General features: G+C 37.2%; 2 protein-coding genes across 2 annotated transcripts; both read right to left on the bottom strand.

Moving 5' to 3' along the window:
- Positions 1–1,339: 1,339 nt before the first annotated feature.
- On the bottom strand, positions 1,340–3,778 carry LOC129922485 (uncharacterized). The gene has a single exon (XM_056008848.1). The coding sequence runs from the start codon at positions 3,760–3,762 to the stop codon at positions 1,393–1,395; it is 2,370 nt and encodes a 789-aa protein (XP_055864823.1). The 5' UTR covers positions 3,763–3,778; the 3' UTR covers positions 1,340–1,392.
- Positions 3,779–8,473: 4,695 nt separating this feature from the next.
- Positions 8,474–11,052, bottom strand: LOC106071937 (thyrotropin-releasing hormone receptor-like). Its single transcript, XM_056008357.1, has 3 exons — positions 10,802–11,052; positions 8,850–9,007; positions 8,474–8,481 (listed from the first exon to the last, which is right to left on the bottom strand). Exons 1-3 carry the CDS (start codon positions 11,050–11,052, stop codon positions 8,474–8,476), a joined length of 417 nt encoding a protein of 138 aa, XP_055864332.1.
- Between the last annotated feature and the right edge of the window lie 4,004 nt (positions 11,053–15,056).

Raw genomic sequence — 15,056 nt, 5'->3', positions numbered from 1 at the left:
TCATATCTCTAAACTAAGAACATTGTATTTTTTTAGCAATTTTATTTAGAAAGTTAAAGCAATAGGCAGCAGCACTACTTGTGTTTGGACCTGTTTGCACTCTATGTGAAAACATCACAAGAAATTCCAAGGACGTTCAATTCAACTTCAGTGTTTGAACCAAGAGTGACCTACAAACGGCAGAACATTCTGCAGTGCTAACAAATGCATGAAATTAAAAAAAATAAAAATAAATTACATTAAAAAAAAAACACGACACCTTCAGTACACTTCCTTTAGTCTGTCCACCGGATACACCAAACAGCTAGTTGGTGTTGATTGTGGTACAAAGGAAATTCTGTGTTGATAGAAGTTTGCAATGACTGAAGAGTCCGAGGGTTAAGGAAGATTGTTGAAACCATAGGATTTATGAGACTATATGGTTTCTAGTTTTATGCATTATATAAAACAACTTGGGTTAAAGTAAAGTAATAAAAAAAAAACTCTTCCAAGTTACAGTTTCCTAAACAAAATGAAAATAATTTTAGTTTAGTTTTGTCAGTCTCATTTTCTCTCCATACTCTATATTGTTTTTCGTTGCGTTTCTTTCGTATTGTTCGTTCTGTTTCTCTCAGTAATTGTCTCAGTACTCTTTATCATTCCCTCTCTCTCTCTCTCTCTCTCTTTTATTTCTCTCTTTAACATCACTATCTAAATCTCTCAGTCTGTCAATCAGTCTCTCTCTCTGATTTTCTCTTTCGGTGTCTTTTGAATGCATGCATCATTCTCTGTGACATGTCAATCTCTTTGTCAGTCAGTCAATCAGTCAGTCAGTTTATCTCTTTCTCTCTCTCCCTCCTTCTCTATGATTCTCTTTTTCAGTGTCTTTCGATGTCTGCATCATTCTCTGTGACATGTCAATCTCTTAGTCAGTCAGTCAATCAGTCAGTCAGTTTCTCTCTTTCTCTCTCTCTCTCTCTCCTTCTCTATGATTCTCTTTTTCAGTGTCTTTCGATGTCTGCATCATTCTCTGTGACATGTCAATCTCGATGTCAGTCAGTCAGTCTCTCTCTGTATCATTCTTTGAAACTCAATGCCTGCATCATTCTTTGTGACATGTCAATCTCTATGTCAGTCAGTCAGTCTCTCTCTGTATCATTCTTTGAAACTCAATGCCTGCATCATTCTCTGTGACATGTCAATCTCTATGTCAGTCTGTCAGCCTCTTTCTCTCTCTCTCTCTCTCTCTCTCTCTCTCTCTCTCTCAATGCCTGCATCATTCTCTGTGACTTCTCTGTGACTTTGTTTCTTTTTCCGTCTTTCTGCCTCTCTGAGTCACTCTCCCTAAAAATACTTAGTCACTGTTTTAACACGTTGATTCTTTTGTATCCAAATCTTTCCCATTTTGTAAGTTCATTGCATAGATGTGACAGTAGCTAAAGTCAAATGGTCAGCGGTTCTTCCTTTTGTGGACTTTCCAATGAAATCTAACTTTCGTCGAAACCGGAATGGACTTATGACAGACAGCAGTAGACGCTTGTAAGCCATTTTAAATTTGGTGTTCATGACACCGTATACAATGGGATTCAAACAACTGTTGAAGTAGCCCAGACACAGAGATGTTAAGTCCAGTGCTACGGATGAGCGCTCCGGTGAAAAGATGACCAAGAACATGGAGACGCAGTATGGGAACCAGCAGACGATGAACAGCAGAATCACAGTCAGTAAACTCGCGGCTAGTTGAAATTCTTCCATCTTTCTACGTTCTGATTTAGTCCTTGAGCGTAGGGTAGATCTCTGTAAGCTGTTCACGTTTACAGTGGGCCTCGCTTTTCTAGAGTTCACACAGAGTCTTAAAGTTGGTCTGGACTCAATATTGTTTTGAGGAGACGAACTAGACAACATCGACTTTCTTACATCAGCTGACAGTCGCTGAGGAGATGTTGACTTTTCTGAGACATGCTTGAGGCTTTTGATGGTCCCAGAGCTTGGACTTTTTGTAGTTTCTGAGGAACAATTCAATTCTAAGGACGTGTACTCGGGATCAGTTTTATTACTGCCAAATTCCCGCAAAGGCATAACATGAATCCTGTTTCTGAAAGGGAATATCTTATTAGCAGATGTTTTAGTGATGTGATCAGGGCTTACTGAACCAGAAGCTAAATTTGGAGAAGACACTGAGTTCACAGTGTTAAGATATTCAAAGTTGGAATCCTCGTTTTCAGAAAGAAAATTGATTCTCAAACAATCAACCTTTTTATTGGACTTTAAGAAAATGTTTCTGCTTTCAACAACTTCATCACATTTTAAATTGTGCCAAAGAAAAATGCGAGCTCTGTGGCACTTCCTCCGAGAAATTCGATTTTTTTGAACAGTTTTTAAGGATCGTTTATGTTTCACACTTCTGAAAAAAGTTGGACATTTTTTAGTACTGCTCCAAAAACGTGTATGCGTATTGATGATTGAAGGAATATTTTTAAACGTCACACATTTTCTTGATATTCGTTGGCAGTCCAGTAACCAGCTCTCGAAAGAAAACATTTTAAAACTAACTCGCTTCGATTTCTTCCTAACTTTACAGCAACTGGGTATCTTTGTATCTGAGTTAGGATTGCCTTTGGTTATCAGGTCAATATTTGAAATCCTATCATTGTCTTTATTCTCCTTGACGCAGCCTTGTTCCTTCATTGATAAGGAATTGAATGTTAAGTCAACCACTGGTTCCCACATAACGTTGATTTTGGTAAGAGTACTCTTATGAATAGTTTTATTTTTGTGCCACGGGCTAATGGTTTTAAAGTTGCCCGAACGTATTCCGTTTTTAGAATCTGACGGGCATGACGGCCGACATAATGTATGCATCCTGTGTTTCAACTTGTCATTGGTTCCTTCTGAATGACCATTAGAGCATACTGTAACTTTTGGAAGCTGGCCTGTTACTTGAGTTAAGCTGTTCATTGAAGCGGTAGATGAAGGAGAGACTTGAGTTTCATCAACGACCATCTTACTTCCATGAGGAAACGCGACCTTAATCTCAGTCTGCGTGCACTGGGCTAATTTCACGTGCACCAGTTCTGCTTCTGATTTAACGCCTGCTTCTTTTATCTTGTCATCGCTGACCGCGGGTGTTTCTGCTCTAATATTTTCTATCTCCGCCTCTATCGATCTGCTGGTAATACTTACAGAATCAGGGCCAATGCTTGGTTGGGCGTTATTAGAGCGAGCAAAGGGAAGATAATTTTCATTTACATTCTGACACTTCGATGAATGAGGAACTACGGAGTTGTGGGACATGATTAAATTATCTTCACATTTTTTCTTAGAATTAAAGTTTGTTTTTATATTATCTTCTTTTTCTTTGTTCGTTGCCTTTTGGTCATAGCTATCAAAACAAACATTATTTCGGGGCTTCCCATTGTGTTCGTCCGACTTTTGCAACTCCAGTTTGTCTGCTGCCTCGATCCTGTTCCTAGGAAGATGGCTTCCTTCAGCAAGTTGCCTGTTTTCACGTATGTTAGGTTCGCCTCCATCGATCTGTTTGTTGTGTATTTCTTTTCCGCTCACATGGGGCGCAAACTTTTCCCCGAAACTGTCCACTGTCTTCTTGCTTCTTATATAGGCCCTGAGAATGCCCACGTTGCAAAAGGTCATGGCCGCGCAAGGCAAGCAGAAGCAGAACCCGACCATGAAGAAAGCGTAACTGGCTGACGTCTGCCACTCGCAGAAGCAGATGAACGAGTTGGGCAAATAAGAGTAGGCGGCCCAGCCAATCAGAGGTGGCATGGATACAACACCCGATACTAGCCACACTCCTGAAACAACAAACATATAGTATTAACATTTAAATAGTAGCAATAGAACAATTAGATACAGAATAATCTACTCTAGTCATTGCTAGTCAATCTCATGTCATCTGCCCTCCAGATTGGGATGGTTGGGGCACCAAAGGTTTTACGATCAGTTCTTCCATTTCTTAACCTCCTCCCCATTACGTATATACATTTATCATAAATTTGAATAGGAAAGTAACCTTAAATTTTTAAAAAGCATATAGTAACTCACCCCGACTTTCTGTCTGGGTGGAATTCACGTTTAATTAGGCCAGCATATATATGGGTGGGACCATGCAAGTGATTCTAATTAGGCCTAAAGATCTTTTATAACTTAAGCTGTTTTAATTTTATGGAACACTAGTCTTTTTTCGCATTGTCGAAATTTGTTTTAAAATGGCTTTATTTCATGACTTTGCGTGGATATATAGTTCTGTGATTAGTACATATCAATAATCAATCAATCTATCTATCTATATCTATCTATATCTCTATATATTCAATATTTAATCATGTGTAAGTTTGTTTATTCACATCTTCATGACCAATGGTGCTCGAAGCTAAAGGGAGACAAACGAGCTCAAAAATGGGAGAGTGGGGAGATTCCGTTTCACAAGTAAGCAAAGTAAGAGAAAACCATTTTCATTGAGATAAGTTATAGAACTTGTAGAGCCCAGCAAAACATTTGCTAAAATACCAATTGTTTAGGAAGAACGAAAAATGAAACATTCGACACACTGTGTATAGAATAAAAAAAAAAATAGATCTATAAAATGTTTAAATTTGCTGTGTCACCTCATGAAAAAAAAAGCAACTAAAAAAAAAAAAAGAAGCTTTTAGATTTAAAAACAACTTCATCCCTGGTGCTTGTTTACTAAAGGATCTAGAATTGTTATCTGACTGAGAAAAAAAAAACGCCATCCAGCTAACAAAAAAATTAGCAAGGCAATCGATATATTTTAACCACTAGTTTCATTGTTTAGGCCAACGATGGTTTTAAATGTATGAATCTTACAAGGCGAGAAGTCGGAACAAGTTCAAAAGACTAATTTTTTTTACGAAACAAACTTTAACTATTACCATGTATTCATTTTGCTGACTGCAACTCTTTAAACATGAATAATAAACGTAAGGATTAAGACTTCATTTTAAACTGCCATCACCCGTGACACTGTAATGGATTGTTAGCATCCATTATATAAACTACATGTGAACATTCACTGCATTGGAAGAGACTTTTTAAAAAAATATAGTTTTAAAAAAAGACATGTCAAGTTCTAATCAATATTTCTGTTTTTCAAAAGGCGACAAATTGTTGATTGTGGTCATGCTGTTTGTTTATAAGGGAAAGAAAGGGAACGGGACTAGAAGAAGAAGGAACTATTTAAAACATGAACTTTGGCCTGATCACTACAAAGCGATTAGATCTAGTAGGCTACAAAAGGAAGACAGAAGGTATTTGCACGTCTCAAAGAGTAGTCATCATTAAGAACAATCTTTTCTACTAAGAAATGGATTTAGTAAAGATGGCAGTGGACTTCTAACACTTTTTACAAAGCTTATATCAACTCCCTCCTTCTGTCTGTCTGGAGAAAATGTGTACACTTTCAAGTCTCATGATAAGTTGAAACTTTGCACAATTATTAATTGTTTCTTTCAAAAAATGAATCAATAATTAAAAAATACCCAACAATTAACCAAAACTATTAATTAGTGGTAATTAATTTTTTTCGTATTGAAAAGGGAAATAAATCTTACAGTATTGAATTATATGGCTGTAAATGTGCAGTTCTTTCCCCTGTGTAAGCCTTTTTTTTTTTTTTTTTTTTTTTTAATAAAAAAATTTTAGTTTCCCAATCTCCATTTCTTTCTTTCTTTCTCTCTTCTATCTCTATTTCTCTTCTATCTCTTTTTGCTTCTAACTCTCCGCTCAGAACTTTTTTATCTTTATCTCCCTTGCATTTCCTCTCTAGCACCTTTTGGTCCCCTACCATCGATTTAATTCCGTTCTCCCCGTTTATTTGAGTATCTGTGGAACAGTACATCTTACATTTACTCATTTCTTCTTTGTCTCTGTCTGTCATTCTCTCTGTTCTCCCCCCCCTCTCACGCTCTCTCTCTCTCCCAGAAAATGTTAAATTACTTTTAAAAAGTAAAAAAAAAACATCTGTCAGTGACTTTGAATGGTTTTTAAAAAGAAGTAGGAATCAATACATTCTTGGCCGTCGTCTATCTCTAATATGGCAGAATTTGAATATCGCGCTAAGAATGATGGGAAAGTGATTTGACAGAAGACGACAATCGATCTGCCGTTAATATTGCAGACGTCATTACTGAACAACAACTTAGCAAAATGTAATAACTTGAGGTTGACTATTGTAGTAGTATAGTATTTAAAACAAAAAGGCAAAGAAACAATTTGTTTTCTCATTATTCTCCTAACCTTTTCAGAAAACGAAAAAAAAAATAGCGGCCATCGAAAGGGGAAAAGACGCTATTAGTTTTGTGTGGCCTGTCTGTCCGTCCGTCCGTCTGTCCGTCCGCCGTCCGTCCCGTTTTGATCTCAGAAACTAGAAGAGAAAATGAAAATGAAAATCGGACATCATGATATATTAGATCATTCAAAGTTCTGATGCAACAGCTACTTTTTTCTTTTCCAAAAATCTAATTTTAAAAATTATCTATGCAAACAGATTTTTCATAAAAATAAACCACTTTTACAACTACTCACTATTAATAGTAACAAACACAGTAGGCTCTTTAGTAGGGGAGATTACTATTTACCATATTTTTAACGTATTTATGCAAACGGTTTTAAATTTTGAGTCAAAAAAATATTTTTTTTTACATTTGTATTGCTAAGTTAAATAAGTTCTGTCATAGTAACTACTACCTTTACATAAGAAATGTTAACTATTTTTTTAAAGAGAAAAAATATATTTAGTATGCATATAAGTTAGATAGAATTTAAAACAACAATTAATAAATAGTCATTCATATTATCGCCTATATAAAACCCCGGGCCATATTTCACATATTTTTTTTTTTTTTTTTTTTTTTTTACGGATATGTTTTTTTTTTGGAAGATTTGAATAAGAGATTGACCCTTTACAAAACTAGGTCCATTAGATATTCATTATAAATGGACAGGATATAAAAGCAGTGGACAAATTCACATATCTTGGCAGCACACTTTCCAGAAACGGAAAAATCGATAGTGAAATTGACCAAGGCCAGTGCATCCTATGGAAGACTCTCTAAAAATGTCTGGAACAGACGTGGTATCAATACAAATACAAAGCTAGGAGTCTATAGAGCCGTCATCCTCCCTACATTGCTCTATGCCTCAGAAACATGGACAGTGTACAGAAAACACGCAAAGTAACTAAACTACTTCCACATGACATGTCTGAGAAAAATACTGAATGTCAAATGGCAAGACAAAATACCAGATACTGAAGTCCTTCGAAGAGCGGGTCTCCAAAGCATCCTCACAATCCTGATGCAGTCCCAGCTGTGATGGGCAGGACACGTCTGTAGAATGGAAGACCACCGCATCCCTAAACGACTCTTGTATGGCCAACTAATCGAAGGTAAGCGCTCGCCAGGTGGTCAAAGAAAGCGCTTCAGGGACACCCTCAAAGCTTCTCTGAAGGCGTTCAGCATAGACCCAGGCACCTGGGAGACAGAGCATGATGGCGTCGCGCTGTGAAAACTGGTGCACAGGTTGCTGAGGAAAAGAGAACAACGCTGGCAGAAGGAAAACGCCAGAGAAGAAAAGCAAGGCAAACGACACTAGTTCCAGCTGGAAAAACCTGCCCAGTGTGCGGCCGAACATTCTGGGTTCACATAGGTCTCACCAGCCACATGAGGAGGCATAAAACTCCAGTGCAAACCCCTCAGCCTGGATGACAAAGTGGTCATCATCGAACCACGATGGACGAACTATACATATACATTTGTAAGACATCAGTAAGGCCAGGTTCACATCTAACTTCACTTTCACTTTCACCAAGCCTTTGGTCTGCTGGACCGCTGGGGCACCACACAAGATCTGTCAACCCCTTTTTCTCCATTTTTCTCTGTCATTTGTCTTTGATAGAATTTCATTCTGATGTTCTTTCTGAAAATATTGAAACTTGCCTTTTTACCTTCATGGGTGGACCACTTCGGGGACCGATTTTGAGTTTGTGTTTTCACACAAACTGTCTTAGTAACCTTGTTATTCTATTGGGTTAACACTGGTTTCAAATTGTAATATGAAGGTTTTATTTGTCGAGAGTCAAATTAGTCTTCATTTAATGTTGAACTGTTGATATGGTCATTTAGGGGGCGCGGCGGATGAGCTTTACAGCGCTTGGCTATCGAACCGGGGGTCCCGGGCTCGAATCCTGGTGAAGACTGGGATTTTTAATTTTGGGATCTTTGGGCTCCTCTCAGTCCACCCAGCTCTAATGGGTACCTGACATTAGTTGGGGAAAAGTAAAAGCAGTTGGTCGTTGTGCTTGCCACTTGACACCCTCGTTAACAGTGGGCCACAGAAACAGATGACCCTTATATCATCTGCCCTATAGATTGCAAAGTCTGAAAGGGGTACTTTACTATGGTCATTTATGGGAACTATTTTATATTGCATTAAACATACAGATCATTAGTATTGATGTTTAAAAAGCTGAAATGAACAAAATAAAAAAGGACGATAACCCTTAAAGTTGGAACTTTTATTTTCGTTTTCCGCAAATTTGTTTGCCACAAAGTCGACTCGAGATAAAGTTGTAGTACGTCTTTGCCAATCTGATTCTACCTGTCTTTTTTCAGGTTTGAAGGGGCGAATTTCTCCAAGGCCCTGTAAATCTTTCACCTTTAATAAATGAAGCATTACCATCTCACCGATTCAAGGTTGGCTGTCTGGTCGTGTGGCAAGCACTCCGTATTTTCGATGCTATTGTTTAGGGTTCGAACCCTTCCTACCATCATGTTATTTAATTATACTAAAGAAAATGTTTGTATCATTTCTGAGACAACGTTTACAAGTCTTACCAAGACACATGCCTAGAACACTCTTGTAGGTGTAGATGTCTGCAAACTTTGATGGTCGACAAATTTTGACGTAACGGTTAACACTGATGACTGCTAGTGACTGGACAGATGCCGTGAAGGTAAGCATGTTGATGTAGCCTACTGCCACGCAGGTGGTTCTGAGTTTTAAAATTATGATATATGTGAAAAAGTTACTAAGACAAAGTATTATATAAAAGTTTATCTCAGATGCATAGTTGAAATAGAAGTAATAAGAACAAATAACGAATATCTATCGAATATATTTTAAGACCATTTAAACGGTTTTGACGTAGCCTTATTGGCACGGTGGTCGTCATGGCACAGCCATTTAGGCGCGAGAGGTTTTGACGATAATTTAGAAAACCAAATTGACCAACGTCCTGATTCTATTTAAAAACCGAATGCCATCAATTAATCATCTCCATTTGAAACTAGACATATGACATTCACATACAATTGTAATGCATGGACGTTGGACTCTTTACTCGCAATTTAGACCCAGCAACTCTTTTCAATCCGACATTTTGAAAACGACAATATTATACTTCATTTACTTTGTGCGCTTAATTTTCTCTGATATACATAACACTCGGTTGGCTCAGTCTGTCGAGCAACAGTCTTTAGATCTGAAGGCCAGTGGTTCAAATTTTTAATTACACGATAATTTTTTTTTTTTTTACACATTTGTTTTTAAATAGTGTATTTCGCATAATTTAGTTTTAGTCATGTTAGTAATTCGCTTAACATTTAAGTTGAAAAAGAATTTATAACATCTAATCTATCATGATTTTTAACACGATAAAACATTAATGATGTTTGAAGCATCAGAGAGCCTTTCAAATATTATTTAATTAAATGTTTTGCTGAAAATATTTTACAATGTTTTTAGCACTATTTTCTAAGGCGTAAAATGGGGGCGGGGGTGGGGGTTAGTGATATTCGTAACCAAATTCAATGAGAAAAAAAAATGTGTTTGAAAGGAGTAGCGTCAAAAAGCGAGGGGCCGTGCTATAGATGTAACAGATACTTGAATTGAAATGTTTTGAGGAGCGGGTGGAGGGGGACAAAAAGGAGGGGGAGAGAAAAGTGATATAGAGTTCACAGGCCATCGAGAGAGTGTGTTTGGGGGGGGGTGATTTATGCCGGCCGTTCCAATGAAACGTAACATATACCAGAATACCCGGCCCAAAAGGGAGGTTGTAGAAATGGGGGCAGTTTTATTGAAATTGCAAAGAAAAAAAAGGTTGAGGGGTAAGGCCAAAGTATTATGTGAGCATTTGTATGAAGGACCCATGCCACAAAAAAACAACAACAACACAATAGATCAAATCGAATATTTCAAATAACTACTAATCAGAAGAAAAGTCAGACAGTGTAAATAACACTAGACCTTGTAGGTCAAGGAGGAGAGTTGTGGGCGGGCTGGAGAGAAGTGATACTCGATTTCACGATTAGGTCCAGTTCAATGTAATAGAGTGAGCTGGCTAAAAGAATAAACAATATTTAGCCTGGGAACACATTAACGGGCGAAGCCGGTGGGTAATGGTAATAGATCTGAAGCCCAGTGGTTCAAATTTTTAATCACACGGTAATTGTTATTTTTTTTTTACACATTTGTTTTTAAATAGTGTATTTCGCATAATTTAGTTTGAGTAATTTTAGTAATTCGCTTAACATTAAAGTTGAAACAGAATTTATAACATCTATTCTATCATGATTTGTAACACGATAAAACATTAATGATGTTTGAAGCATTGGTATTTTCTTTGGGAGGGGTGGGCAATATGAACTAAGATTGTATGTTAAATGAATACGCATTTGATCATTTGCGTTGGAAATAGACGATTTTGTGAAGTACATGTTTCGGAAATGTATATGACTACTCATCTATACAACTAGTATAGTGACGTCGGCTACATTAGGCCCCCTACCTGGTGAATTTCCAAGTGCCAAAGATTATGGTTGCCATGGTTATTGGCATGCTGACAGCTGAGACGAGGAGATCTGCCAGGGACAGGCTCAAGATCAAAACGTTGGACTCGTTGCGCAAGTGTCGCGTGTTCAGCACCACCAGAAACAGCGACACGTTGGCCACCACAGCCACAGCACTGATGACACCCACTGCTAAGCTTTGTAGAGCCGTCCCGGCGACGTTCCTCTCACCCAACGTATCATTCCACATGACTTGTTTTCAACATGTTACGTCATATGACGCATTAGTCCACAGTCCTGATGATTAACACCAGTGTCCAGTTAAAATCTTAAGTTATAATATGACACAACTTCTAGTTGAAATTACATTGAAATAAAATGAGGAAATAGTTCAAAATGAGGTTAAATCATTCGTGAACTGGTCAAAATGAGGCCAAATCATTCGTGAATTGATCAAAATGAGTCTAAACCATTCGTGAATTGGTCAAAATGAGGTAGGTTAACCACGTAATTCACTAAAACTACAAAACAATTACTTGACTAACTGACGTATGACATTATTTATCTGTTTGACATTATTAAACAATAGACTTATACAATACACTGGACATAAGGGACTATATTGAAGGTCTCAAGGAAACATTACTACAAAACTTATATCAACTTTGTCTATCTGTTTGGTAGAACGGATTGTACACGTGATTTCTCCCACACCCACTTTCGGATCAAGTTGAAACTTTAAAAAAAAAACTATTTATTGTACCTAACAAAACATGAATCAATAAAAAAAAAAATAAACCAATTAGTCAATTATTTATTGATAATTACTTATTTTGTTTTATATCAAATAAGGGAAATAACTTCTACATTGTTGAGAGATATAGTGGTGAGGGCGGAGTTCTTTCCCTTGGATACGCTCATTTTATAAAGAATCTTTTTTTTTTCTTTTCTTTTACTATATGTATAGCTATATACTATTATAGATTTCTTTGTGAAATCTATTAAAATTATCAATGTTAATTGTTAATATAAAAAATAAACTATTAGTGCATACAAAATAGAATAAGTAATGTAATATATATATACATATAACTAAAGTTCAATATTCAAACACCTGCATTGGCTTGTAGTATTTCCACTATAATTCCAACAACTATTTCTCCAACTAATGAGATACTATTTAAATGAACACGATTTTAAAGTAAATCTGAAAAACGTGACCAAAAATGTAGAGTAAAGATTATCGATGTAGGTCTACCACATCGTTGTACGACTCACCGAACTCACTGCAAACTCCAAGACTAAGCAAAATGCCACACGTGTTATCCCCCTTTTGATGCTACAACGAGCGTATGCCAAACCCAGCGCAGCAGATTTAAAATCCGTTCGATCCGTTGTCACTCAATGGCGCTGTGACACTTGTCATGTGACCATGGCACTCAGCGCGCACTGTCAGCGGGCTACAAAGTGAAACAACTTTAACTCACGGAGTGAGTAAGGTCATTATTATGCTGCATTCACCTGAGAGATGCGCGTGATTTCAAAAACTACTCAGCCACTCCATGCATCGTTGAATCTCTAGGGTTAGTGTAACAAAGGATTGAATTTTGTTTAGGGTGGGAAGCGATTTGAGAGAGATTCTAAATTCTAAACAATGTTTGGATACAATTAGGTACTTTCTGTCTATTTGTATGCCCTCCGGTTAGGGGAGGGACATTAAAAATATACTACGGTCTCCGCCATGATCTCAGGAACATGTATGCCAAGTTTTATCAAAATTGGTCAATCGGTTCTGATTTTTATTCGGGAGATACATACATACATACATACATACATACATACATACATACATACATACATAAATACATACATACATACATACAATACATACATACATACATACATACATACATACATACATACATACATACATACATACATAAATACATACAATACATACATACATACATACATACATACATACATACATACGCCTTACTTTCTGCTTTATCTTATAGATAGACAAAATCAAGTTGATATGAGATAAAATAAATGTACTTCACCTTCACCTATCCCTTAGTCTGTTGGACCGTTGGGGCACCACACAGGATCTGTCAACCGTATTTCTCCATTTATCTCTGTCTTTCGCCTTGAATAGAATTTCATAGGCCTGTCCATTCTTTGATGTTGTCTTCCCATCGCTTTCTCTGTTTTCCTCTTCTTCTTCCTGGTACTGTTCCCTGAAGGAAGGTCTTTGCGAGCCCTGAGGACCCTGTGATGTGGCCAAACTCCATGGCCACATCACAAATGTACAAGAATTTAGTAATAATATTTTTAAACAAAATCTAGCTACAATAACACAACCTTTCAGTCTCAATTTTTGAAGTCGTCTGTCCTAACTGAGACTAATGACAACAAAGCCACCTACGTTCCATCAGATAGCTAGTCCAAGTACATCGCTGTGATTTACTTCCTTAGTGATGAACTTTATAAAACTTGAGCTTTTAAAAAAATAAAACACCTTCGATGTATGGGAGAAAGTGATATTTGAAACAATTTAAACAAAATACAACTTACTGTAAAAACTACACGTCTTTCTTCCACTTCAACTTTCAGTTCGTCTCAATAACCTCAATTAGGATAGTCTTACTCGTGGTTACATCAGAATTTCTTTAGCTTATACAAACAGATTATCTGCCCTAGTTTTACTCATGGTTACATCGGAAACACACGCACACTCCAGAACAAGGCTTCACATTCACTTCAAGCAAACATTTCTGGCGAACTGCTTACTGCATTTCTCCTGAATTAAAATATAGTTGAACATTTTACACGAAATTTAATTACCTTTTAAATTTTTGTGTTAATTAGATTGACTTCTGTTTGTGTCCCTTTCATAGTATTTTGAGCATTTTTTCATACCACTTTGACTGAGATTCGAATTGGGCCATCTGGTATCAACCTTGTAGGTTTTACAGCTCGGAGCCACAGTTAAATAAATGGGCCCTAGTGCGTATTTGTGTTTGCATGTAACAGTCTGTCTCATTAAACACCACTAGCAACTGTAAATGTTTATAAAACAAGGTTACAAAAGACAGTTTGTGTAGAAACACAAACTCAAAAAATCGGCCCCCGAAGTGGTCCACCCAGGCAGGCTTCAATATTTTCAGAAAGAACGTCCGAATGAAATAATATCAAAGACAAATGAGAGATAAGAATGGAGAAAGAAGGTTAACAGATCTTGTGTAGGGGCCCATCGGTCCCGCAGATCAAAGGATAGGTGAAAGTGAATGTAAAATGTGAACCTGGCCTAACTAGTTCCCCTTTCAGACCTTGTGGTCTATCTGTTTTTGTGGCCTACGGTTAACGAGGGTGTCATGTAGCCAGCACAACGACCAACCGCCTTTACTTTTCCCCAACTAATGTCAGGTACCCATTAGAGCTGAGTGGACTCAGAGGCGCCCAAAGATTCCAAAGTTGAAAATCTCAGTCTTCACCAGGATTCGAACCCGGGACCCCCGGTTCGGAAGCCAAGTGCTTTGCCGCTCAGCCGCCGCTCAGCCGCCGCTCAGCCACCGCGCCTCCCCTGGCCTAACTGATGTCTTATAATTGATCTAATTGTTTTGAAAAGGCTCAATCTCTTATTCCAATTGGTGGAATTCCGGCATCCTCGCAACAAAATACAAAGAAAATGAAGTTTACAAGATTACTATTCGTTTTAACTTAGATCTAACTTATAATGCATACTAATTAGCTTTTTCTCTTTAAAACACTGCTTGCATAACTGATTTTAAAAATTAGATTTTTCGCTTTCAGAAAAAAAAAAGTAGCCGTTGCATCAAAACTTTGAATGGTCTAAAATATTGTGATGTCGGATTTTCAATATCTTTTCCACTTTACGAGATCTAAACGGGACAGACGGACAGACATTTCACACAAAACTAATAGCGTCTTTTCCCCTTTCGGGGGCCGCTAAAAAACACGAAGTTGATTGCAAAGCTTATTTCAACTCTTTTTGTGTCTGGTCAAAAGTGTATACACGTTACTATCGTCCCACTTCCGACCTTCGGATCAACTTGAAACTTTGCACAATATTTCATTGGCATAGACAAGACACGAATCAATAAAAAAAATATTTTATTAATTACTAGTAATTAATTATTGTGTTTAATACCAACAAATGAAATTTATCCTTCAATATTCACAGATATTGTTAAATATGTAGATTTGTTGTTTGTACTTATTATATCTCCC

Source organism: Biomphalaria glabrata, chromosome 13, assembly GCF_947242115.1.
Source record: "Biomphalaria glabrata chromosome 13, xgBioGlab47.1, whole genome shotgun sequence".
In the NCBI taxonomy this organism is placed as follows: Eukaryota; Metazoa; Mollusca; class Gastropoda; family Planorbidae; genus Biomphalaria; species Biomphalaria glabrata.
This window is presented reverse-complemented; position numbering and strand designations above follow the sequence as displayed.

Coding starts and splice junctions, on each gene's coding strand:
- LOC129922485 (XM_056008848.1), bottom strand. CDS start 3,762: ATGCCACCTCTGATTGGCTGGGCCGCCTACTCTTATTTGCCCAACTCG.
- LOC106071937 (XM_056008357.1), bottom strand. CDS start 11,052: ATGTGGAATGATACGTTGGGTGAGAGGAACGTCGCCGGGACGGCTCTA. Junction 9,008..10,801: donor GGCACTTGGAAATTCACCAG/GTAGGGGGCCTA, acceptor TTTAAAACTCAG/AACCACCTGCGTGGCAGTAG.